General features: G+C 49.1%; 3 protein-coding genes across 3 annotated transcripts; 1 reads left to right on the top strand and 2 right to left on the bottom strand.

The window, feature by feature from the left end:
* Positions 1–1,476: 1,476 nt before the first annotated feature.
* TMEM216 (transmembrane protein 216) lies at positions 1,477–6,264 on the bottom strand. Its single transcript, XM_006875048.1, has 6 exons — positions 6,198–6,264; positions 5,237–5,365; positions 4,760–4,861; positions 3,950–4,042; positions 2,134–2,335; positions 1,477–1,555 (listed from the first exon to the last, which is right to left on the bottom strand). Exons 1-6 carry the CDS (start codon positions 6,262–6,264, stop codon positions 1,477–1,479), a joined length of 672 nt encoding a protein of 223 aa, XP_006875110.1.
* An 882-nt stretch (positions 6,265–7,146) lies between these two features.
* TMEM138 (transmembrane protein 138) lies at positions 7,147–10,865 on the bottom strand. The gene is made up of 4 exons (XM_006875047.1): positions 10,608–10,865; positions 8,709–8,880; positions 7,438–7,513; positions 7,147–7,253 (listed from the first exon to the last, which is right to left on the bottom strand). Exons 1-4 carry the CDS (start codon positions 10,733–10,735, stop codon positions 7,147–7,149), a joined length of 483 nt encoding a protein of 160 aa, XP_006875109.1. The 5' UTR covers positions 10,736–10,865.
* A 6,402-nt stretch (positions 10,866–17,267) lies between these two features.
* Positions 17,268–24,492, top strand: LOC102820992 (cytochrome b ascorbate-dependent protein 3-like). Its single transcript, XM_006875046.1, has 6 exons — positions 17,268–17,278; positions 18,743–18,930; positions 21,317–21,525; positions 22,063–22,217; positions 23,800–23,953; positions 24,442–24,492. Exons 2-6 carry the CDS (start codon positions 18,747–18,749, stop codon positions 24,490–24,492), a joined length of 753 nt encoding a protein of 250 aa, XP_006875108.1. The 5' UTR covers positions 17,268–17,278; positions 18,743–18,746.
* Positions 24,493–26,129: the final 1,637 nt, after the last annotated feature.

Here is a 26,129-nt window from a genome sequence, read left to right as displayed (position 1 = left end):
GAAAGATGTAGTGGGCGCAGCAGCAGAAAATCATGGTATTAGTGGGTCTGCAATCAAACTATCAGAGACGTTTCTATGGGATATTTTGGTATCTTTTCATGTGTAATTAAACTTGTCTATGACAGGTGTTAGATAGACCCCAAGGGTGGTAAAGAAGCATGGGAGAGCAAGGTGAGAAAACAGGGAAAAGCACTGGTGTTTTGGACAGTGGAGACATTGAGTCTAATCACAGAAAGTAGGTGGTGGTAGAAACCAACAAGGAATGCTTAAGAGTCCATTCGTTTTTATTCTAAGAACAGCAGACAGGGCTATATGGTTCCAGGGTTTCCCTAAAGGGGACAATTGGCATGACTTCTGGTGGCTTCTTGGGGCTGAAACAAATAGTGCTCCCTATCAAGTAAGAGTCCTGGTGGGGCGCTGTAGGATAAGTACTGGACTGTAAAGTCAATTTGAATTACGTCAGTGGTTCAAACTCACCAGCCACTCCTTGGAAACCCTATACAGAATCACCACTATGAATCGGAACCTATGACAGCATTTAACACCACCATCACCAAGTAAACGTGGTGCTGTAGAATGAACACAAGGTCAGCGGTTCAAACCTAGCCACTCCTCGGGAACCATATACAGGGGTCACTATGAGTCAGAACTGACTCAGTGGCATTTAACATTACCAAGTAAGAAAGCCCTGATGCTGTGGTTGGTTAAGTGTTGACTATTAACCACAAGGCCAGTAGCTGAAACCCACCAATTACTCCATGCAGGAAATATGAGGCTGCTTTTTCCTGTAAAGATTTACAGTCTACAGTCTCGGAAACCCTAGGGAGCAGTTCTTTCCGATGGGGCCACACTGAGTGAGAAATGACAGGAAGGTGAGGAAGAGTTATAAAGACAGAGACTTGGAGAAGGGGGAGAGACTCATCTAGAGCGACAACTCTCCAGTTTAAAAAACAATAATCTCCCCCTTTAATGTTGAAATTTTAAAAGAAATACCGATTTTTAAATAAATATGGCCAAAATTTATCAAAGGTTTGATAAGTTTAGAGTGTGATTGTTAAATTAAATTCTGCCCTGAAAGGGAATAGACGATGAATCTGTAAAGGCCTGCGATACAAAAGGCTGACTTGGGGGCAAGCGTGGCGCTCCTGTGGACTGGCAGGTTGACAGACCTGTAGAAGATATAGAGGCTGGCAGCACTTAGACAGCTGCAGCATTGGGAAGAAAGTGAGTTTCCTGACTGGCCTGGGACCCAACGCTGCCAGCCTCTGCTCTCCCTGGGAGTAGATGAAGTTCTCCTGAGAGTACCAGAAGGAATAGACTGCAACCCCCACCATAGAAAATGCATATTTATTATCAAATAATGTTTGTTGCATGATGAGAGTAGAAAAATAACAGCTACTAAAAAAGTTCTGGAGCTTCATCTCTGAGGGATGGGAAGAGTGGCCTCTGCAAGTCCGGAGCACTGTGAGGCTGTGCCTACTCCCGGGAACACAGTGCGCAGGGGCCGAGGGTCTGCTGGAAGCCCAAGGAGCTTGGGTGCTTCACCCAAGACGCTCTGGCCACGGTGATCCAAGAGGAGCACTTGAGGTCAGCAGGGCATTGGTTCTGAGAAGGACCAGGATGGAGATAAGCTTCCCCCTCTCTCAACTGGAGTAGAAAAGAGTTGGCTCATGGTCCTGCTGTAGAAGATGGGTCCAGAAGCCTTAGGCTTGCATCGCTGCTCAAATGTCAGTACTGAGGAAAAGCTGCAACCTTTCCCAGGATAACCTGACCCACCAAGTCCCACTGGCGTGCCTAAAGTACCAGAAGTAAGTGTAGTTTCAGTCCATCCGGGCTGCTGGCTGACACTTTTATACTTCATATCTTGTGCATACTGATGGCAGAAAGAAACAAAATGTTAAAAAGACGAGAGGAACTGGCCTGAACTGTTCTATATCCCCAATCTGTTGGTCCCCAAGAACAAAAGTATCTTCCCTAAGCTGGTTAACTGTCCCTATGTGAGAAAGGCAGCCCCACAGACACCACTGTGGCCCTGAAAAGGCCCCCAGGCCCCTCAAGCTGAAGACAGAGTGATCCCTCTCTGGGATGGGACCCCAGGCTTCAGGTGTCGGCAAACAGCCCAAGTGACAGTACCTGGAGAAAGCGGCCAGGGTGAGCACCTCCAGCAGCAGCTCTGAGCCACAGAAGACGAGCAAGACGCCATTCATGATGGCTTCCAGGCGGAGCACGTAGGTCTGCAGCAACAGGTAATAGGAGGCCATCGTGGCGGATGGGAAGGTCAAGGCCACGCTAATAACAAGTGGCATCTTTCGTTGGCAGAGGTTTCCCTTTGAACCTGTCAGATACAGCCCATGGAGTTACCTCCAGATGGCCTTGAAAGACAGGTGGGTGGGGTGGGGTGGACTGGCAAGGCAGACGAAAGGGCCCCTAAATAGGGATGTGGAGATTGAGAAATTGGATCCCACGGTACTAAATTAGAGACTTTGGGGGAGTTACAGGATTGGTCCAGCTTCCAGTCTGGCTCCCACTCAAAGGACAAAGGGCTTTTTCTTTATGAAAAAATCATTTTTTAATGATAAAAATGATGCATAATCATTGACAAGTTTTCATAGAAAGTAATTTTAGAAAATAAAAGTCATGAAAGATGTCCTGGAGACAGCCATCATTACAGACAACGTACAATGTTGTTATATGCTTATATTCACCTATTGCTACTATTTATTATTATAAAAAGGAATCCTGGTGTGGCACTGCATCGCACAAGGTTGATGGTTCAAACTCACCAGCTGCTCCTTGGTAACCCTAGACAGGGTCGCTATGAGTCAGAACTGACTTGACGGCACTTAACAACGTTATTAAAAACTAGAATCATATTCTATATAGTATTCTGCAACTTAATTTTTCTCACTTAACCTTAAGTTGGACCTCTTTGCACTCATAACTACATTATCATTTCTCAATGACTAATTTTTTTGGTTATAAAATATATGGCAATACACATTCTTGTAGCCAGATCTCTGCATATCTGTGGAAGAGTAATTTCTTGTTCTTATTTTCATTCAGTTTAAAAAGTGAAATTGTTGGATCTAAGAAAATGAATTTTACATGGTAATAAGTATTACCAAAAAGGTTGTACTAATTTCTATTTTGACAAGTGTGTATAAAAATACTTGATTCCCACACCCTTTCTACTAGTGGGTATTATAAGTCTTTTTGGCCTTCACCAATCTGATGAGTGAAAAATGTTACCATATTGTTGCAGTGTGCTTTATTAGAGACTTTGGGTACCTGTCATGTGTTTACTGGCCGGCCATCTACAATAGTCTTATTAGACTTGCCTCTTTAGTATCCCTCCTGGTGTGGCGATGTAGGATAAGCACTGGACTGCAGTGTTGGTTTGAATCACAAGGTTGGCAGTTCAAATTCTCCAGCCACTCCTCAGGAACCTTATACAGGGTCATTATGAGTCGGAACCAAGCGGACGGCACTTAACCACAACAACACCCAGTCTTCAGAATCAGGTAGTCTTTTCCTTCCTCATTTATATAAGCATTCTTTACCCTTTGTTGTATGTGCTACAAGTAATTTTTTTTTTTTTTTCAGTTTATGCTTTAAAATTGTTTTTTGGAGGATGCGATAGTCCTGGTGTGACATGGACGATAAGTACTAGACAGCTAACTGCAAGACTGACAGTTCAAACCCACCAGCCACTCCTCAGAAACCCTAAACAGGGCCGGAGCTGACTTAGCAGCACTCAGCAACAAGGGATTTGCTCTGTTTCCGGTGATGTAAACCTGGATCCACTTGAAACATCCAAGAGGGTAATGGGATACACCACCAGATCCAGTCTGTGCCATGGAACCGGGATCACGGACTTTCTGTTGTTCTTCTAGTTGCAGATCCCAACTGGTCTCATAAGGAATGGAAATATTCTCTGCACAACACTCACCAAAAAACAGCCGAATAATTTCCATCCCCAGATAGAGGAGGAGCATCACCACATCCAGTACTAGGTTGGCTGTTGGATAAGGTAGCAGGAGACCTGGCAATATGAAAGCAGAGCTTATGAACAACACCTAACAGCACCCACACTTGGAAATAAAGAGAACATAAGTCTTATCAGCTTTCCATGAAGCAGTTAGTGAGCTGGGGGCATTATTACAGCTGCAGGCTGTGGGGACTCATAATGGGACCATGTCTCTTAGAGGACTCATTATTATGGGGTTTTATTCCAAACTCCATAAATCTATGGATAATGCACACTCCCTGGAACGATCTGATCTGTGTGAGTCCACAGGCTACCAGTGGACTTTGTAAAAAGTGGAGTTCAGCAGAAGGCGATGGGGGGAACAGCCTGAATGGACAGGCCCATTTCCCAAACTCAAATTCTTGCTGAGGGGTTTCCTAATGAATCATCCTCAAGGAAGACAATGGCAAAGAGATACTGCAGAAAGAGATAAAGTAATGAGAAATTAGACTATTGTGTTAAGGAGCCCTGGTGGTGTCATGGGTTAAGCCCTGGGCTGCTAACAGCGAAGTCAGCAGTTCAAACCCACTAGCTGCTCCTCAGGAGAAAGAGGCTGCCTGTTCCCATATAGATTTCATCTCGGGAACCCTGGGAAGTAGTTTTGCTCTGTCCTGTAGGGTCACTAGGAGCTGGAATCGACTCCAGGGCAGTGGGTGAGTTTGGTGGCAGTTGGCTCTAGGCTAAAGTGGGGTACGGGTGATGGGGCTGGGATAGTCACGCCCCAAGTCTTACCTTTGTACAGAAATATGAAGAGTTCCAGCAGGAAATAGGTAGCATAATACCATCCATTCAAAAAGAACAGGATTTCCAGGGTCGTGGAGGACAAGCGTTTACCTGAAAGATGTGCACAGAGAAGGATGGGCGGGGAATTGCTCAATTTGGGTTCTGTACGGGGCTCAGTGTCTACCTGCGAGCAGGAAGGGCCACTTAGAAACTTCTGACTGCTGATAATAAGATGGAGGGGAGCAGGGGTGGGAGAAGAGGGCCTTCGTTCACCCCCTTTCTCCCCGGGATCATTGCCAAACTCCACTCTTGGTTTAGAGATTGAAAATCAAGAGAAAACTCTAAGGAAGTTACAGGTGAAAGGCGCCTCTAAAATCTACCCGGTCACTATTCAGGAGGAGAAACGGGGGCGCGCAGACCAACACAGGCTTGTTGGAGGTCACGCAGGGATAGGGACCAGAGACTCACACACCTCTGGGAGCTCACCTCGCGGTGCCATCTTCAGTTCCCATGGAAACTGCGTACGCGGCAATAGCCGCTCCCGGAGCAACGAGGTGCTACCGGAAGCGAGGTACAGAGTGGCCTGGGTTAGTTCCTTTGCTGGTCCTCCAGACTCTGTCGTGGCCCGGGGCGGGGCGTCTCAACGTGGTCAGCGCATGCGTTGGGAGGATCTCGGGCCGAGATCAGCGCTGGAAAGAGGGCGTGCTGGGCAGTTGTTTGTGGGCACCAGGGCAGCGCTCGCCCCTTCTAGCTCAGGTTACATTGTGTTGGACAATGTTGACAACACCATATGACCTGCAAAGCCTAAAATATGTAATATCTGCCACCCCTCCTGTAGAGCATGTCTAAATAATGAATTTGAGAGAGCAACTCTGGTGTGGTTACTGTTTAGTGCCGTCCGCCCGGGTTCCGGGTTTCCGAGGCTGTAAATCCGAGCCTCAGGGCGGATTCAGAGCCCAGTGCTTATCCTACAGAGCCACCTCACTCCCCATGGTGTGATTGTTGTTAAGTGCCATGGAGTCGATTCCAACTCATCACAACCTTGTATAGGTTTTCTTAGGTGCAGCTGGTGAGTTTGAACCACTGACTCTTCAGTTCAAACCAACCTTAGGGTCCAGTACTCACCCTATATCGCCTCCCCAGGGCTTCCCTTGGTGTGATTGTTGTTGTTAGGTGCCATGGAGTCGGTACTGACTCATAGTGACCCTATGTACAACAGAACAAAACACTGCCCGGTCCTGGGCCAACCTCACAATTGTTGCCATGCTTGAACACGACTCAATGAATTAATTCTTTACCCTTCCCTGTACACCTCATGCGATTGTCATAAAATTTTGCTTTTCCACCCTGCTTCTGGGCTAGGCCACATGAATGACTCGTCTTGGTAAACGGAGGTTGAGAGATACAAGCAGAGCCTTGGAAATGGGCTGCACAGGGGGGATTACACCTGGCAAGAGAGTCATGAAGTAGAACTGAGCAGCAGTCATTTCAACTGAGCCCTCTAGAGTCTCCATCGGTCCAAAGACCCCAAGGCATGTGAGCCTCAGCAAGCTCCTCAGAGCCGCCCACAGACCTTGAGCAAGCCCAGCTGAAATCACCCCTACCTAGCCCAACCCAGCTGAGCCTCATGGATACAAGTCAAACTCTTTTATTGATGTACACCATTAAGTTTGGTGTTGATTTGTTATACATTATACTGGCAATAGAAAATAGATAGGCATTGTAAAGATTTATCTTGCCAAACTGAACATCTTTAGTCTTCTGAAAGCAGCCTAAGGGGAAGTCTGAACCAAGCGCAGAAGCCTAGAGCTCCAGGGTTGGGGGCTGTAGATTACATCCGGAATGTCTCAAAAATACCTTATTCACAATCTGCCCAGTGTCGATGCTGAAGCTAGGATTTGGCAAATATGACATGACAAACCGACTGCATTCTTTATGGAAAAAATAAATCCATTTATTTCATACTTAGAAAACATTAAGAAAAGTGCCCTGGGTATAAAATCTACGTGTTGGTGTGTGATTGGTCCGAAGCACACATATACCACCTTGCAGTCACAGGGTTTCCTTGAACCTCTGTGTGTGATGCATGGAGAGTGGGGGCTGGGAGGGTCCCCTGTATCCGCCTTAACGAACCAAGCCAAGAGCTCTCTGTACGAGGGTTCAGAGAAGTGGATGCGATGGGGCAGGAGAGGAAGGGGGAAAGACCTGAGGCAGGAGAGCGCTATGGGATATGTACTTCGGAGCACTTTCCTGTGTAAGAGGGAGGCTCTTCCCTCTTCAATGCTGGACACGCTGGGCTGAGCTTGTCCTAGGGAAGCCAGCCTGCTTCCTGCTGCCCATTTCAGAGCAGCAGATGTGGTTTCTGTCATCCATCAATGGGACCACACGGGTCACCTTCAGCCTTGCAGAAACTCCTTGCGCAGCCACAGAGAGTCCTGGTAGAAGCGGGGGTCCCCCAGCCTCACGGCTGTCCACTTATAGAAGTAACAGTACAGCACAGCCGCTGTGGGAGATACACAGAAAGGAAGTTTCAGGACCAGCCACCTCTCCTCTGGGGTTTCAGTGCCACTAGGGCTCCCAACCATGGCACTCCAGCTACGAGGGCACTGGGGAGCCAGGGCCCAACCCTTCACTGTTGCCCTATGGAGCACTGAGGTGCGGCCTGAAGCCAGTCGGGGGCTCCTTACCTAGTCTCTGAAATACAAACAGTGTTTGAAGTCCATTTGTCCAGACAAAGCGATTGGAGTCTTTCCAGCGTAAGTTCTGAAGGAGACATAAGGTGACAGGGAAAGGTCACTGGCCAGATAAGACCCAACCGTCTCCATCTACAGAGATTCCTCCTTGGTTGAAAACCATGCTAATTTTTCTCTTTCCTTTCTACAACCCAAGGAGTGTGTCTCAAAGGAGACCCAAGTTCCTTTGATGCCACAATGGGAATATCTTTAACCCGAGAAAGGAAGTTTGAGCTAAGCAATTTACTACTCCCTTTTCATTCCATAGTCCATGTCAAGGAAAAGTGATTCTCCGGAGTTCCGCCTGCCTGACAGAGGCTCAGAGCACATGGGGTTAATCAGATTACCAGCTGCAAGGCACAAGGCCAGCACCTGTTTTGGTTCCAGGAACCCGAGCACAGTCAGCTTCAGCTTCAGGCAGCACCCAGGTGCTTCGGCATAACTGCGCTGCCTTCCTCTGGGCTCGACGCTCTTGTGGAGTTATAGAGGGCTCAGTCTAAGATGGTGGCTTCAGGGAAAAAAAAGTGTCAAGGTTTGAAGGCCCTGAGGTTTTGAGATGTTCTATCAAAAGGAGCCCTTGTGTGGTGCTGTAGGAAAAGCACTGGGCTACTGACCACAAGGTTGGCAATTCAAACCCACTAGCTGCTCCTTGGAAACCCCTCACAGGCACTCAACAACAACATCAACAGGAGTTCATGAGAACTAGCTGAGCTACCCAAAGAGGTGAAGAAGTAGCGAAGCAGAAGCTACCTGAAAGCTGGGCTCTGACGTGGGGTCTAGGCTCCATCAGAGCAGTCCTCCTGGTGTAAGCAGGCAGAGGGCCCGGAGTACTGGAAGACAAGCAGTCCTCTTGCTTGGCTGGTTTCCAGCACCATGCCCAGCCTGGAACACTAGTCACGGCATACTGATGCCGGATACTCTGAGTTAGCCCCACGTGCCAGAATAGCCAATGAAATCGAGTCAACTTCCTTTTTTTAGCCCTGGGAGGGCAAAGGCACATTGAATGTTTTAGAATGCCCTCGACTCTTGCATAAGGCTGACCGTCAACACATCACGCTAGGGAAAAGGAGTACCTCGTGAAATGTTCTATGCCTAGCTCTAGGCCGGACCACTGTCCTTTCACTTGTGAGAGGTAAAGAATTCATCTCCGAGGATGCTTTATGTTAGGCCGGGTTCCCTGGACTACTAGCTCTCCCAGGAGTGAGAATCTACGGCTGTACTTTTACCATGACCCAGACGTGAAGGGAGATGCTGAGGGCCAAGTACACAGCGGCCAGGATGATGCTCCCTTTGAACTTCTGGACGAGCAGGGTGACTAGGCCAGCCTGGAAGACGAAGGTGTTGAAGAACATGAGGAAGATGATGATGATGTTGAAGAGGATGGCAATATCCTGGAGGCTGCAGACATAGAAAAGAAGACACAGCCGAATGGAGACCCGTGGGAGGAGCCAGGGTTGGCCCGAAGTCTGGAGGACACCAGGAAGTGTGGAATCCCTCCCAAACAGCCTGGGCTTTGGGACCCACGTGCTGTCTAGCTACAATGACTTGATGGCCACTGTCAGTTGGACTGCAGTCTACCGATACAGCCTTCTTGCTCTGAAGCTCTTAACTCAATATACCTTGTTGTTGTTGTTATGTGCCGTGGAGTCGGTTCCGACTCATAGTGACCCTGGACAGGTTTTCCGAGGCTGTAAATCTTTACGGGAGCAGAAAGCCTCATCTTTCTCCTGTGGAACAGCTGGTAGTTTCGAACTGCTGACCGTGAGATTAGCAGCCCGATTTGTAACCACTACGCTATCAGAGGTACTTAATGAAGAAAAGCTAGTTTCCTCCTGAAATCAGCAAGCACCAGCCCTGTCACATAATCTGGTCAGTTTCATCTGGCAAGACCACAGTGCCCTTCTGCGCGGTCTCTGTGTGGCTGGCTCCTGAGTGCCATGAAGGTCCAGTCCCAATGCCCCCGCTGGAGCAAGGCTCTTCTTCACCCACAGTACCCTAACCCTCCCCACCCCTGCCGCTTTATCCCTGGTTGTGTAGCCTGGATCACTATTGGAAATGACCTGATTTTTGTTTATGTATTCATTCCCTCGCTCCACTAGAATGTCAACCCCACAACCCCGAGCAGGAACTCGGCAAGTTTACCATGCAACCCAGAGAGTGACTAGCAGGCTAAAGAGCGCTTGTTGAGTAAAGGGCGATCATCTATGAGAAACTGTCGTGTTTCATTTCAAAGTTGCACTCCTCATCTAGAAACCATGGTGGAAGTTTCAGTCCTGTGGGATTCATCTGTGGAATTCATCCCAGGAATTCTTCTTTTTGATTTTTAGCCTGCCATTTTGTCCTCCTTTCACATGGCAACGTAAGGTCATCTCTCTACTCCCAGGTGGGGATAATAATGGGGTCAGCAGTCTGGCCCTCACTTTCTAGGTATGCTATGGCTCCTACCCCCAACCTGTCTTCCAATTACCACTGCCACCAAGTCAATTCCTGCTCCTAGGGACCCTACATGGCAGAGCACAACTACTCCCTAGGGTTTCTGAAGCACAGTCTTTATGGGAGCAGGCATCTTTCTCTCATGTGCGATTGGTGGTTTGAACCACTGACCTTGCAGTTAGCAGCTTAATGCTTAATATACAGCGCCACCAGGTCTCCTTTCAACCCATGGTAGTGGCGGTTTGCTGTTGAGTCGGTTCCAACTCAGAGCAACTCTGTACAGGGTTTCCAAGGCTATAAATCTTTATGGGAGCAGAAAGCCTCATCTTTCTCCCTCAGAGCAGTTGGTGGATTTGAACTTCTGACCTTGCATTTAGCAGCCCAACACATAACCCACTATGCCACCAGAGCTCCTTTCAACCCTTGTGAGAAAGATATTAAAAACTGTGGGGTATCCGGGGTGATGTTCCATGTTCGTTAATAACCTTTAAGGAGGCCTGCTGTGGTGCTGTAGGATAAGCACTGGACTGCTAACTGCCACCTGCTCCTCAGAAGCCCTATCGTGGGTCACTGTGAGCCAGAACCGACGTGACAGCACTTCAACAGCAACAATGCCTTTAAATGCTAACTCAGGACCATCAGGCCTTCGACTGGCTGGGGTTCAGCTGTGCAGACCCACCCATGGAACTCACATGAAGAGCACCAGCTGGATGACAGGAGCCATTCGGAGGAGCTCCGAGAAGGAATTGACGAAGAGGTCATAGGAGAGTAGCAGGAACTGCAGAGAAAGCACCAGGCTATAGTTGCTGGTCTGCAGCATCTTCTTTCTGCTCTCCTGGGCCTCCAGGAGCACATTCCACCGTTTTCCAGAAAACAGCTCCTGGCTTTCTCCCCAGCACCGAGGGAGAAGCGTCTCTCGTATCCAAATCCAAACTGTTTCTCTGGCTCTAAGGCAAAGGTCTGCTGGGACAATAAGATAGGAGGGATTAGACGTACATGAATATAGTAAATATATATTGGAGACCTATTATCTATTATATGCCATGGTATTTTCAATAACCTCATATGCATGCAAAAAACTGGACAATGACTAAGGAAGACCATAGAAGAATTGATGCTTTTCAGTTATGGTGTTGGAGGAGAATATTGAAAGTGCCATGGGCTGCCAAAAGAACCAACAGATCTGTGTTGGAAGAAGTACAGCCAAGCCAGAGTGCTCCTTGAAGAGGGCAGGATGGCCAAACTTCATGTCTCATACTTCAGACCTATTGTCAGGAAAGACCAGTTACTAGAGAAGGACATCATGTTTGGTAAGGTGGAAGGTCAGAGAGAAAGAAAAACAAGAACATTTTGTCTGTAATCGTAATATCAGTCAGCAATAGCTTATTAATGAACATGAACTATTCCTCATTCCCAATGTGCAGAATAAGTGAGAGAAGTTACCTAACTTCTTTCTGGTAGCATTTAACCCCTAAAAAACCCAGGAGAAAAAAGATGGGAGTGAACTTTCAGGAACACACACACACAAAGACTCCAGTGTCCTTACCTGCTGCTGCTGTGTTGCTACCATAAACTGAAAGATGCAAGTTTTCCTGGAGAGCAGTATTTCCTCTCAGCTTCATCTATCGTCACCCCTCTCTACTTCCTTCTCTCTGCCCACATTTTTGCCCTTAGCAACCTTTCAGTCATACAGGAGGCAGCTTGGGACAGAGGTTAACACACAGACTCAGCACCCAGACTGCCTCAATCTGAAGCCCAGCTTTGCAACTGATTAACTCTGTGACCTTGGACAAACTATTTTACCTCTTTGGACCTCAGTTTCCTCATCTGTAAAATGGGGACTATAAAAGTGTATCTTTTATGTCATACTTCGGACATGTTGTCAGGAGGGACCAGTCTCTGGAGAAGGATATCATGTTTGGTAGGATGGAGGGTCAGAGAAAAAGAGGAAGACCTCCAGTGAGATGGATTGGCAAAGTGGCAGCAGCAATGGGCTCAAGCGTGGCAACAATAGTGAGATTGGCCCAGGATCGGGCAGTGTTTCATTCTGCTGTGTTTAAGGTAACTATGAGTCGGTACTGACTCGATGGCACCTAACAATAACAACAACAAATCTTTCATGTCATGAAGTTACTGTGAGGCTGAAATAAAGCTAATCCTTTAGAACAGTATGTTTTCCATGATCTTAGAAGCTGCTAGGGTTTGTGGGGGAGACAGCCCTTGACCCCCACCCAATTTGATCAAATCTATAAACAAATTTTTAGATGCTTTGAAGTGGTAGAGTGATTATATTAGTACCTGTAAAGCACATTGCAATTTGCAAACTCTGCACGTATTTTATGGCATTTAATCCTACAGCCTGGAGTCCTGGTATTACGCTATAGCATAAGAACTCAACCACAAGGCTGGTTTGATCCGCAAGGTCGGCTGTTTAAACTCACCAGTTGCTCCTTGGAAACTCTATACAGGGTCACTGAGTCAAAACGGATTCAACAGCCCATAATAACAACAATCCTACAGCCTACTTAAGCCTTTACTAAGCACATGTTATTGTTAAGTGCCCGTTGAATCAGTTTTGACCCATAGCGACCCTGTGTCATAGGGTTTCTGAGGAGCAGCTGGTAGGTTTGAACTGCCGATCTTGCGGTTCAAACAACATTCCAGTCGGTTCCTACTCAGAGTGACTCTGTACAGGGTTTATCCAAGGCTGTAAATCTTTATGGGAGCAGAAAGCTTCATCTTTCTCCTGCCGAACAACTGGTAGTTTTGAACTGCTGACCTTGAGGTTGGCAGCCCAACTGGTAACCACTAAGCTACCAGAGCTCCTATTATGCATATAATGCTATGCATATAATCTGCACTTTACATCGAGGCTCTTGGGGTTAAGGTACCTCTTTCTATATCACCAAGGTGCAGAAGTCCCAGCTTACTGGATGTAGGAACATGCTGTCTCTGAACACAGTTTCTTCATTCATCAAATAATACTGAGAGCCATCACCGATGTACACAACTTGTCAGCCAAGACAATTCCCTTTAGTCCCCGCTGCAAAGTGGGAGAAAAAAGATCCCTATTCTACAGTCTTGGTGTGGCGCTGCCAGCTAATGCGCTGACCTGCAAGGTCGGTTTGAACCGCAAGGTCGGCGGTTCAAACTCACCAGCCGCTCCTCGGAACCCCTATAAAGGGTCATTATGAGTCGGAACCGACTTGACAGCACTTGGCAACAACAATTCTACAGAGAGGATCAGAGATCTAACTAATTCCCCAGTAAGTGGAGCCAGAACTCGGAACCAGGGCAGACGCCAAAGCCCGTGCTCCTGACCACTACAGTTCACCGGCCACCACAGAGGCTGTCACACAGACACGCACGTCGCCATGCCCACGTGAAGTGGGCAGTGGGGAGTCACAAGATAACAAAATGCTGTCGCGTTCCCTTTGTCCCCTCCACCTGCCCAGCTAGATGTGCTTTGAGGCTGATGTGGTCGCCTTGGCCAAAACCCAAAACCACCACCAATAAAAATCGTGACTCTCGATTACTTCACCCACTCTTCATCCACCGCTCTTACCTCAAAGAGCCATCGTCGGTTGTCATGGGGACACCGTCTGGCTTCCGGTTTTACATCCCGGAAGTGAGTGGCGGAAGCGGATTCCGTCTGCGCCGTTCTAACTGCTGGTCTCGACTTTCTCTATGGCCAGCCTGTCACCAAGCCTGGGAATCTTGCTGCCCCTGCCCCTGCTCCTGCCCCAGCATTAGCGCTTGCAGACCAGAGCTCCCCTCCATCGCCGAGCGCGAAACCTACTGAGGGTTAGCCTCTGCCAGTCGGCCCGAACATTTCCGTTCCCGGGGGGTGGAGGCTGAGGGACAGGCAGTCTCGTCGTAGCGCTCCTGGTCTCTGAAACCTTGGGCTTGCGAAAGAAATGCCCGAGGGAAAACGGGAACGCGGGTCGTGAAAAGACGGCACCTTGGCACACTGGCCTTCGTAGACCGGGGGCTTGGACTTCATTTCCCAAGCAACTTTGCGTGGGACCGGAAGTGTGGCGAGGCTATAAGAGGTCGGGACGCTGCCTTCCGGCCTGCTGTGGGCGCGGTTGCCCAGTGTAGATGGAGTATCTTAGTCGTTCCTGATTCGTTTTTTTCCCGAAGCTCCGGAGGTGGCAACGCCGCTTGAGAAGATCCTAACTTCCCTGCGTCCCAGTGTCGTTCAGGAGTAAGAAAGAGCCCGGGTTGGCGTTCAGGGAACTGGGTTCGAGTATTCCCTCTGCTATTACCTCGCTTCCCGCTGGCAAAACCCTTCGCTCCTCGCTGGCAAGATCCCTCGCTCCAGTCTTAGTTTTCTCTTTTAGCAACTGGGCACAACTCTCAGTGCCTTTCGTTCCACGGATGATAGTTATAATGACAGCAGGCGGAGCTCCTCCCTTAATGTTCATTGGAGGTTCGTTAGCACCAAGGGCCCAACAGTGGTGTCAGCAATCAGCCCCGAGTTTCTGAAATTGTTTTAGGTTATTTGAGCCTGCAGTCCTGAACCCTGACTGAGGGGCGGTGTTGTCATCGCGCTGGTGCTAAGGAGAACTGAGTAGAATTCTGGACTCTCCTCGCTTCTGAGTCCTGACTTCCTCGCCTGGATTTGCAGAAAGCTGCGTTTGGCAATGAGGAATTCTGGGAGCCGAAGGGTAGTGGACTTGGTTCCTTGTACTTGTTTTGCCATTCACTTTGGGCCCCAGTGGTTTGGAAACATACTGTAAGGATTTAGGACTTTAAAACTGATTTTGAAGAGTCCGAAAGTTTCCTGGTGTGGTGCGGTGGGTTAATGCGCCGGACTGCAAAGTGGGCTTGAACTGCAAGGTCGGCAGTTCAAGCTCACCAGCCACTGCTCGGAAACCCTATACAGGGTCATTATGGGTTGGAACTGAGTCTACATCACTTAACAACAGTAAAGTTCCTTCATCTGTCTGAGAAGGGGGAGACACAGATGATTTTGTTTCTTTTTCTATTTGTAGTCTTAAAGAAACACTGTCGGTGTTGTTTATTGTTAAGTACCTTCAAGTTGTTTCCAGCTCATAGCAACTCTGTATAGGGTTTCCTGGGAGCAGCTGGTGAGTTTGAACTGCTGACCTGCGGTCCTGTGCATTATCCCACAGTGCCCCGCCAGGACTTCCCATCACAGTTGGGAATAGCCTTTTCCTAAGACTATAAAGACTCAAGTGTGACGACGATGGTGAGGTTGGCCCAGGATCAGGCGGTGTTTCATTCTGTTGTGCATCAGGTTGCTATGAGTCAGTACCGACTCAGATGGCACCTAACAACAACAATAAAGGCTGAATACCAACTCCATGGGAAGCCTTTGTAGCATCTACCAGCAGCTGCATGTGAGAAACATGAGGCTTTCTAATCTTTTTTTTAAGTCTCAGAAACCCTATACAGGGTCCCTATGAGTTTGAACTGACTTACAATCACCCATTTTTTATCCCTGAACCTGATCTGTTTTAGCTCAGCCTAGATAAATCCTTTCTACCCAGAGACTGAGAAGAGTGTTATATTAGGTGGGAGAATAGACCCCATGGAGTGGGTCACAGACTACAACCTACAGGTCAAATGTTGCCTGCCTGAATAGATTTTACATTTTTTTTTTCAATGATTTGGACAAGCCAAAAGATGATTATTTGGGGACATATGAAAAGTACATGAATTACATATTTCAATGACTTCATAGAATTAAATAAAGTTTTATTGGAACACAGCCATGCTCACGTCAGTGGCTGCCCTCGCACTACATCAGCAGGGTGAATGACTTTGTTGTGAACAGAGAGACCAGAGAACCTGCAAAACTGAGACTATTTACCGCCTGACCCTTTCTTTGTAGCAGAGTTTGTCAACACCTTCTTTTGAACAAGGCTTAGAAAAGGAGAACAGAACAGGAGCCCAAACCGAGGTGCACACATTCTTAAATCTTCACACATTCTCGGAGTTGGCCTTGCAGCGGTCACTGCGCTCACTCCTCCTTTTCCTCTGCATTTCCTTTTTGTTTTAGGCAAAGGGGAGGGTTGGCTGTGAGCAGAGTACCCTAACCTCTGAGCTCCCCCCACCCCAATCAGGAAAGTTCCCATCATCCAAGTTAGTCCCAGAGCAGGAATGCAGGCCCTTCCACTTATCACCTCCTCCAAGGGTGTATTCTGTCCTTTGGGGACTATGTTTACTTGGCTTTTGTCTCTGGTGACCTGACACTACTTCCTGTGCCCTTGTGGGAATTGAGGGGACAGCTCTGAAGCTGGGTGCACATCGTGGAGACCAGGCGTTGAGTCTCTAGAGTTTCTAGGAAGCTAGCGATATGAATGATTGTCTTTTGTCAGCCTCATAAGATCTTGTTTTCCCCTTCAGCTCTCAGACCCTCCTCAAGCTGACTGCCCACGGGATCACCTTGGGAGATCCCACCTGGTGTGGGGAAAGCTGACAAGCACAGAATCAGGGCTGTTGAGAGGTGCAGGAGCTAAAATAAAATATGAAGTCCTGGTGTGGTGCTGTAGGATAAGCACTGAACTGACCGCAAGGTTAGCTTGAACTTCAAGGCCAGTGGTTCAGAACCCCCAGCCGATCCTTGGAAACCACATACAGGGTCATTATGAGTCAGAACCGACTCGACAGCACTTTACAACCACAACAACAGGATACTAAGAAGCATGTAAGACTTTATTTTCACAATGTCCTTTCCTGTGTTTTCTTTCTTGATCTTCTGACAACCTGTGGCAAAGGAAAAAGCCTGGGCCTTAAAACCAGACAGACCATGGTTTGAAACTGTTGCCCATTTAATAAGTGGAACTGAGCCAACAGGCAGCATGATAAACGGAGAAAAGATTGAAGTTGTCAAGGATGTCATTTTACTTGGATCCGTATTCAACAACCATGTAAGTAGCAGTCAAGAAGTCAAATGCTGTGTTGCATTGGGGAAAGTTGCTCCAAAAACCCTCTTTAAAGTATTGAAAAGCAAAGATGTTACTTTGAGGACCACGCTATGGTATTTTCAGTGACCTCCTATACATAGGAAGGTTAGACAATGAATAAGGAAGACCAAAGAAGAATCAATGCCTTTGAGTTAAGATGCTGGTGAGGAATATTGAATCTCTACCATGGAGTGCCAGAAGAACAAATCTGTCTTCCAAGAAATATAGCCAAGTGTGCATCTTAGAAACAAGGATGGCAAGACCTGTTACCCGAAGGGCCCAGTCCCTGGAGAAGGATGTCATGCTTGGTAGTGGATCAGTGGAGAAGAGGAATCTCCTCAATGAGATGAACAGACACAGTGTCTGCAACAACAGGCTCTAACACAGGACAGGTTGTGAGGATGGTACAGGACCAGGCAGTGTGTCCTGTTGTACTTGACGGTACCACCACAAATTAATCTTTCTAAGCCTTAGTTTCCTCATCTGTATAATGGGGACAATACCTCACAGCATTGTCAAGAGGAGTAAACGGGATTGTGTGTGTCAGGTTGAAGTGTACTGGTGTTAGGGGCTGCTGGAGAACTGTGCCGGGGAATTCTCTCTGCTGTAGTCTCTACAGAAGCAGATTGCCAAGCCTTTGTTTCGCGGAGATGCTGCATGGGTCTCAAGCTGCTGGTATCAGCTAGGCTCCTGGTTCATCCCTGGTGTTCATTAAACGGCATCTTTATTCTGGTCATGCCTTTCTTTCAGGTGAGAAGCCAGTCCTGCGAGTGGTAAGCGATTTGCTCAAGGTGCATCAGCTTTCATGAGAATTGACACCCAGGTCCCTATTTTTTCTACCTATCACTCGGTTTCCAGGTGAGGACCCACGTGCATTCTCTCCTTGGGAGTTGTGTATTTTAGGGGCCTCCTTTCGCTTAGCTGGTTCTGATTGAGGTACCTCAGTCTCAGGGAGCCACATCGTCACCTTCTTGGGGTGAGTGTATGGGGCTGGGTGACTGGGCCCATGCTGCCCATACAGTCGCAGACAGTAAGAGCAGGCCAGGCCTGAACCCCAGTGGGACTCTCCATTTATCGAGAGCATGTGGAAATCTCAAAATAAACCTCCTGCTTTCTAGACCATGAGTTCTTGCTTCCTCTTTCTCTTCTGAACTTTCCCTGGAGGAAGAGAAAGCAGAAGTCTCAGCCTGGGGATAGCTGAGGCATGTCGCCTGACTCACCATGCATAGTGTGGGGACTGAGGAATGAAGGTCTGATCTTCTCTCCCCAAGGAGAGGGTCTGTCCCCACAGAGCTCCGCATCTGGGGATAAACAGAATTGCTGTAGAAGTGGGGGCCCGTGGGGTGTCCTGGCTATAGCTTAGTCTAGTAAAGAGTGCATGTGTTTTTGTTTATGTTTTGTTTTCCTGTCCAATTGCACGGTGGCCTCATGTTGAAACTGTGAGTCTAAGCAATTTGGGAAATCTAGGCTGGATTCCAGGTCCTGACCCTTGTTTCCTTTAGATAGCCAGTGGTTCTTTGGCTGCTTCCTTCCTTATGTTTTGGGTCTCTACCAACCAGAACCAGCTTTATCTGCCCTGTGAAGTGGGGAACCACTTCTGGGGCTCAGGGCCCGGAGCTTTGGTGTCTGACCCCAACAGTGCTCTGCAAGGCCAGCGACAAGCCAGAGCTTGCTGAGCCTTGCACGGCCAGGTGCTAGGTGGGGTTCACTCAACATCTATAACCAGAGATCTGGCCTTGGGCGGTGCCCAGCCCGACGACAGGGAAACTGAAGCATCCACCCCACGAGGCCCAGCGTGAGCTCAGTGTTGCCTCCTCCGTTAGCCAGTGTGTGGGGTGTAGCCAAGCCAGTAGGGACGTGTAACTTCCTCCTCTCCCCTAGAAGGGCCAGAGCAGAATGGTGGTGGGACGCTTTTACCTTTCCTGCCTGGCGCTGGGGTCCCTGGGCTTGCTCTGTATCCTCTTCACCAGCTACTGGATGTGGTACTGGCGCAACGGCTTTGCCTGGGACGGAAGCCAACTCATGTTCAACTGGCACCCTGTGCTCATGGTGGCTGGCATGGTGGTGGTCTACGGAGCTGGTGAGTAAGGGGTCCACATGGGCAGAGAAGGGGGTGGCCCAACACGTTCCTTCTCCAGGGTTGGCCTTGGTCAGTGTTGGGGTGGTGGGTGGCTGTCACTGGGCCCATGTGGGGACGAGGTAGTAAGGGAGAGGGCGTGTGTGAAGGGCACTTTTTCTAGTACTCTACTGGGTGTGGCAAGGAGCTCTGGTAGTGTAGTGGTTATGAATCGGGCTACAAACCTCAGGGTCAGCAGTTCGAAACTACCAGCTTTTCCGCCGGAGAAAGATGAGGCTTTCTTCTCCCGTAAAGATTTATAGCCTCAGAAACCCTGTACAGGGTCGCTATGAGTCAGAATCGACTCCACAGCACATAACAACAACAACTGGGTGTGGCGCTGTGGGATAAGTATTGGACTGCTAATTGCAAGATCAGTGGTTCAAACCCACCAGTTGCTTCTGGGAAACACTATACAAGGTTGCTATGAGTTAGAACTGACTCAATGGCACTTAACAACAATACATTTTCTGTAAAGGGCTAGCTAGAACCCATATTAGGCTTTGCAGGCCGTGTGATCTATCTTGAAACAACTCACCTCTACCATTGTGTTACGAGAGCAGCTACAGTTCATAAATGAGGGATCATGGCTGTGTTCTAATAAAACTTTCTTTACAAATCCAAGGGCACGTAAAAAAGAATTGCTACAAAAATCACAGAAACTTTTGTAAAACAAAAATATCAAATGTGCAGCTATTGTTTCTCAATGTTGCCTCCCCAAGCTGTACGCTTCTGAAGGAGATATTTTCATCTCTCGCCTATTCCCAGAGACTTCTGAAACTCTGGTTCACACGTCAAAACGGCATCCTCCGGGGACTCAAACTGTGTTCTTTTTTTAATGTCCTTTGAGTTTGGGGAAGTAACAAGAACTGTGAAGGAGCAAGATCAAGGCTGTAGGGTGGATGGGTAAGCTTTCCCAGTGAAATCCTCAGAGGACAGCCCTTAAAGAATGAGCAGTTGCAATGTTGTGACGGGAAAGAATTCCTCAGTGCAACTTGCCTGACCTTTTTTTTTTTCTCACCAATGTAGTTTTCTTAAAACTTCTTCCTAACAAGCCCCCATGATCATCCTGTGTCCTTCCAGAAAATCTATCAAGATGACCCCGTTGGAGTACCAAAAATCAGTCACTGAAACCTTCTGAACAGACCTCTCTGCCTTGAATTCATCCTTGGGTTCTTCCCAACCTTCCTTAAAATGCTTACTCCATCGAAAACCTGTTGTTTCATGTGGGGTGGTACTCCCGCAAACTTGTTGCAAAGCATCAATGATATGGGAAGGTGGAGTTTTGTTAAAAATTGTGAAATTATTAGTCCTGACCTGAAAACACATTCTCTTTCCCATGGCACAAAAAGTCATCTTTTTTATTGAAGGTACCCTAATGAGACTTAAGACACATGCATTACTGAGAGAACTCATCTGCAGCCGTCCATTGATCGCAGAGACTGTTAAACACATTGTGTTTTGAACGAACCCATGCGTGGATGAATACGTTCCGTAGCAATACTTTTTGACTTACCTTGTGCAGGTGGGGTCCAGATTTGGCCCATGAGCTGTATATTTTGCTGACTTCTGCTCAAGAAGTCGGGAACTGAAGCCTCCCGGAGTATAGTCAGGCCCCTAAATGAGGGCGCTGCTCATTCCTCCCAGACCCAACTCACATTCGCTGCTGTCCAGTCGATTCTGACTCACGGCAACCCCGTAGAGGTTTTCTGAGGCTGTAGATCTGTTCTTCCTTGGAATTGCTGGTGAGTTTGAACTGCTGACTTTGGGGTTAGCAGTCCAGTGCTTACTCCACAGTGCTATCAGACCTAGCTTTCACAGACTTGTCTTTGACCATCTCTATCCCATGCATTCAACATGGTCCCTGAGGACCCAGGTGAGCTTCAGTTTACAAGTGGGAATAACAAAGACATTAATAATAGAAGCTTCCTGCTTCTCAGTTTGTTCCTACAACAAGCTTGGGAGGTAGGCTCTACTGTTACTCCCACTTTACAGGTGAGGAAACTGGGTCTTAGAGGTGAGGAGAAGCTAAACAGTTAATGAGAAGGCAGAGTCAGGATCTGGGCCCTGGTGGTCTGACCCTTGACAACCAACCTTGGCTTAGAGAGTCCTATTTGGTCATGTAGTAAGTGTATAACCGAATGGCAGGACCTTGCTCACTGTCCCTTCGACATTCATGGCCAATGGGAGAGAAGATGCTGAGGGACTAGAACTGATGTCCATCCAAGCCTGTCCTCCTTCCCAACCGTCACACACCTGGAAGGTGTTAGGAGGCTGAGAGGGGTCATCTGAGGGTGGCTCCTCTAATGTGAGGGGAGAGGTCGAGCCTTGGGACTCTTCTCTCCTGCAGCCTCGCTAGTGTACCGCCTGCCCCAGTCCTGGGTAGGGCCCAAGCTGCCCTGGAAGATCCTCCATGCAGCTCTGCATCTGATGGCCTTCGTCCTGACCGTGCTGGGGCTGGTAGCCGTCTTTGCCTTTCATAACAGTCATCGGATCAGCAACCTCTACTCCCTGCACAGCTGGGTGGGGATCACCACCGTCTTCTTGTTTGCCTGCCAGGTGGGTTTCCTCTGCCCTGCACCTGCACTGGCATCGGCACTCTTTCTGTGCATCTTGCTCTTCCCTGCTCCTGCTCCCAGACCTCACACCTTCCTAGAGCCCCTGCCAGCTCTTACAGCTGCCTTTCCCACCTTTTGTGAACCAGCAGCAGTTCCAGAAGTGGTTTCTATATTCTGATGTCAGCCCCATACAAGTGAGGCATTCGGTGTGCCAGCTCTGCAAGGAAGCAGAGACTAACAAGACTGGGTGGGTTTGCTGGGAGAGGGAGACTTCAGTGTTCTTGCCGTGGCTCTGACGTGTGTGTGTGTGTGTGTGTGTGTGTGTGTGTGTGTGTGATAGAAACAAACCGACCACAGTGCAGACAGTGAGGAAGCTGGGTGTGATGGGGGATGAGGTGGGGGGAGGCAGGGCCTGTTGGGAGGGTTACAGGTGGGAAAGAAGGGCCCATATGAGTTGGGGCAGAGCTGTGTGGTGGGGTGACCCGTGTGCCTCCGGCCGCACTCAGTAGTGTCAGGTGTGCCTTCGCTGTGTTCACAGTGGTTCCTGGGCTTTGCCGTCTTCCTCCTGCCCTGGGCCTCCGTGTGGCTGCGCAGTCTCCTTAAGCCCACGCATATCTTCTTTGGGACCTCCATCTTTTCGCTGGCCATTGTGTCTGTCATTTCCGGCATTAATGAGAAGCTTTTCTTCAGTCTGTGAGTAGGACGGGGAGCCTGGTTCCAGGGGAGGGGCCTTCAGAGGCTGCATCTGATGATTGTAGGGACCTTGCAATAAAACATCTCTTTTTAACTTGAGATTGGTAAATTGATGAGCAAATATTTCCTGAGCATCAGACTGATCTACCACTTAGGGAGTTGTGTATCGTAGTGGCCAACTGTGTATCATAATGGGGCTGCTAACCACACGGTCAACAGTTCAAATCCATCAGCTGCTCCATGGAAGAAAGATGAGGCTTTCTGCTCCCATAAAGGTTTAAAGCCTTGGAAACCCTACACAGGGTTGCTTTGAGTTGGAACCGACTCCATGGCACATAGCAGCAGCAACTACAGTCATAAATGAACCCTGGTGGTACTGGGACATGGATCGGGCTGCCAACCACAGGATCGGTGATTCAAAACCACCAGTTGCTCTGTGGGAGAAAGACGTGGTCGTCTGTTCCTGTAAAGATTTCGTTTTGAAAACTGAGTCAGGGTCACTATGAGTCAGAGCAGGTGGCTGTCTGCTTCCCTGAAGATTTCGTCTCAGAGAAACTCTACGGAGTAGTTTTACTCTGTCCTATAGGCTTGCTGTTGGGAGAAAGAGGAGGCTTTCGGCTCCGGGAAAGATTCACAGTCTTGGAAACCCTGTGCAGGGTTGCTGTGAGTTGTAATCGACTTAGTGGCAGTGGGCCTGGTTTGAGCTTAGTCAGAAACACACGGCTATGTCTTTCTCTCAAGGAGCAGCTGATAGGTTTAAACTGCTAACCTTGTAGTTAGCACTGAGCCACTGTATCACCACGGGACAGTTCTGCTGCGTCCTTTAGGCTCACTAGGAGTCAGAATCAACTTGATGGCAATGGAGTTGGTATTCCTATATTTTGGGGCCATAAATGGTTCACTGGGCTAAGAACAGAAAGGTTGACGGTTTGAATCCACCCAGAGGTACCTTTGAAGAAAGGTCTAGCAGTCTACTTCCCGAAGCAATCAGCTATTGAAAGTGCTATGGAACACAGTTCCACTCTGCAATACATGGGGTTGCCATGAGTTGGAATTAACTTGATGGCTAGTTGTTTGGGCTTTGGGGGGCGGGGTTTTAACAAGCTGCTGTACCTACTTTATGTTAATCTTCTCAACCGCATTCTAGCATCGCTGCTGGTGTCGCTGCCCTTTACAGATGGGGAACAGACACAGAGCAAGAAGCTAAGTAACTTAGCTCAGGGCACACAGGCTGTCTGCCCTGGCACAGTCCCATGTGCCTGGTCACTGCCGTTCTCTGGGTTTGAGGTGGTAGGGGGCAATGGAAAGCAAGACTGACCTCAGCAATGCTGTTTGCTGGTTAGGGGCATTTGGCCAAGTTAATTTCAACACTCTGAGCCTCAATGGTCTCAGAAAGAGCGTTGGACAGATGTTTGTTTTTGTGGCAGGGACATGGAAAGTAATTCTGGGGGGTAATAACTACAATCCCAAGTCAGAGGTGGTCCTGGGAAGACTTTCTCACCTTCTCTTAGAGACAGTGTATCTCCTGCTGGGTAAACATGTTGGAAAGTCTCCAGGGATCCCCTTGTTTCATCATTTTCAGGAAAAATGCCACCCACCCTTACTCCAGTCTGCCCAGTGAGGCTGTCTTCGCCAACAGCACCGGGATGCTAGTGGTGGTCTTTGGGCTGCTGGTCCTTTATATCCTGGCTTCATCTTGGAAGCGCCCAGAGCCGGGGCTCCTGAATGACAGACAGGTACGGGTTCCTGGCCCCCCACTCCAGCCCAGGAACACCCAGGAAAAGCTTGGGCCAAAACGATCAGCACAGTACTGTGGTGGGAACCAAGTAGCTTGAAGGTGGTTTGAGGTTGGCTGACGGGGACCACTGCTATCAAACTAGCATATCCTGGTGATGGTGCCAACCAGGGCCCCGTGGTCTGGTGCTCAGGGAAGACAGGGAATGCAGTGAGATGTGATGTGGCCTAATATGCCCAAGCAAGGACTTGAACATGATGGGAGGACCTTGGGGCTAGGCTAGGGGACAGAGCATGGTGCCCAGTTGACTATTTGCAGCAGATGTGGCCTGTACTTGGGCACTTGGCCAACTGGTGGGATGTGGTGTGATGGTGACCAGGCTGAGGATCTTATGGCTTGGATGGGGACTCAGCCTGGTGGGGATCCTGCAGGTCAGGGGCCATTGTGACGCCTTGTCACTGACCCTTCCCTGTATCTCTGTCTTTCCAGCCTCTGCTGCATGGTGGCCAGGGAAGCGGGCCAGGGCTCCGAAGCAGTTGAGACTGTTCACTCCTCAGAAGCTGTCTCCTCCTGGGGCTTCCCAGCGGGTTCTCAGCCCATGCTTCTTGCTGTCTCTGTGTTGGGCTTGCTCTCTCCAGCCATGGGCAGCCTGTTGGCTTTGCTTGGTGGCTTTGGCTTCTGCACCCCTTCTTGGCATTTACGTCTCAGGGACCCCGTGCACATAAGGCTGCCCAGTGCTGCTCCTGCTCTTCTCTCTGAAGAAGGCAGGTGGCCATCACCTAAAACCCCAAGGGATGTGGCCGAAGATCCTGACAGTTCCCACAAGCTAGGACCCACCTGCCATCCATAATGTCAAGAATGAGGGCGGTGGACAAGGTAGTCTTCAGCATTGCCCTGGCAGGCACCCCATAGGGCGCAGGCCTCACCGCCCTGTTTTCACTGCCCAGCCCACCTGGATGTGAGCTTGGGAGAGAGGATGAGGGTGGCTGAACCGCTTTACCAGAGGAAGCTGTCAGCATTGTTTCCTGTTGCTGCTGCATCTGTGTAATGTGATGGTGTGGTCCCCTCCACCTCTTCCAGCTGCTGCTCCAGCTGGGGACTGGATCCCAGCGTCTCCCTGTGGCGTACATGCCTGTCAGGCAGCTCGAGGAATCCTGGTAACCGGCTCCTCCGGGAATAGACTGCCTGTCCCTGTCCGTCCCCATAGGGACAAACAGCAGAGGGGGCTGAAGACTTCCTGTTTGCTCTGCTGGATCAGCCCCGCCACCCCCGTCCCTCTTGCCCTGGGGCGGGTACCCCCTGATCCTCTGGCAGGACCCTGATTTCCACTGTCTGACCCACCCTGAAACTGAGGTGCCAAAGTGGTGGTGCCTTGTGTCCAGGAGAGCCTGAATGCCCACCACCTTCCGTGGTGACCTTGCTGGGTGTCAAGGTGCCTGCCTGCCTGGCTAAAGCAGTCTTCTGGATCATGCCCAGAGCAAGCTGTAGCTCTCCTCCTGAGGAGAAGCGGGTCGTGGCAGGGGTCTTGAGCTGTGCTGTGTTTCCTGTCGTCTCCAGTGGGGTCTGTAGGACCAGGGCCCACACTAGCTGCCTGTGCTCAGGACCCATGTGGTCTGGTCTGACGTCCAGGGTGGGAGCTGGTGAGCAGATGCTGGCAGAAGGGGGCAGAGGCTCCAAAGCCAGTGGGTGCCCATATCACCTGGCCAGTGTCCATCCATAGACACTTCGCTTGTTTATAAAGGAGTTGGATTTTTAATAAACATGTTTATAAGACTGAAAACTGCTTCTGCTAAAGTAGTATTTGGTGAAGTGGGCCTTAGGGTAACTTGTAAAAGCTTTGGAAGATCTGACCCTCACAGACAAGGGAAGGGCAACCAGGAGACGTCAGGCCCACTGACCAGCCATCTGTCTGGGCAGAATTGCATGGGATGGAATTCCACATGTGTGGATGGCCCTTTCTCCTTACCAGCCTTGTTAATAGTTTAAGTGGGTTAAAAGTCAATGGTGCAGAGAAACAGTGACACTAGAGATGGAGGCAGAGACGACGACGTGGAGAGATGGAGCAGCTGGGGACTCTAGACCCAGAGAGGGAGAAGGGCTGTGTGCTGACAACCAGGGGGCAGGCTTGCAGGGTATACCCTTTAGTTGGTTGATGATGCACGGAGGGGATTGTAACC

Source organism: Chrysochloris asiatica, unplaced genomic scaffold, assembly GCF_000296735.1.
Source record: "Chrysochloris asiatica unplaced genomic scaffold, ChrAsi1.0 scaffold00310, whole genome shotgun sequence".
Classification (NCBI taxonomy): Eukaryota; Metazoa; Chordata; class Mammalia; order Afrosoricida; family Chrysochloridae; genus Chrysochloris; species Chrysochloris asiatica.
Note: the sequence above shows the minus strand (reverse complement) of the source record. Positions and strands in the feature narration are given on the sequence as shown.

Coding starts and splice junctions, on each gene's coding strand:
- TMEM216 (XM_006875048.1), bottom strand. CDS start 6,264: ATGGAGACTCTAGAGGGCTCAGTTGAAATGACTGCTGCTCAGTTCTAC. Junction 5,366..6,197: donor CTTCATGACTCTCTTGCCAG/GTGTAATCCCCC, acceptor GGGCCACGACAG/AGTCTGGAGGACCAGCAAAG. Junction 4,862..5,236: donor ACTGAAGATGGCACCGCGAG/GTGAGCTCCCAG, acceptor CACATCTTTCAG/GTAAACGCTTGTCCTCCACG.
- TMEM138 (XM_006875047.1), bottom strand. CDS start 10,735: ATGCTGCAGACCAGCAACTATAGCCTGGTGCTTTCTCTGCAGTTCCTG. Junction 7,514..8,708: donor CCCTTCACGTCTGGGTCATG/GTAAAAGTACAG, acceptor TGTCTCCTTCAG/AACTTACGCTGGAAAGACTC. Junction 7,254..7,437: donor GTTTGTATTTCAGAGACTAG/GTAAGGAGCCCC, acceptor TATCTCCCACAG/CGGCTGTGCTGTACTGTTAC.
- LOC102820992 (XM_006875046.1), top strand. CDS start 18,747: ATGGTGGTGGGACGCTTTTACCTTTCCTGCCTGGCGCTGGGGTCCCTG. Junction 18,931..21,316: donor GGTGGTGGTCTACGGAGCTG/GTGAGTAAGGGG, acceptor TCTCTCCTGCAG/CCTCGCTAGTGTACCGCCTG. Junction 21,526..22,062: donor TCTTCTTGTTTGCCTGCCAG/GTGGGTTTCCTC, acceptor CTGTGTTCACAG/TGGTTCCTGGGCTTTGCCGT.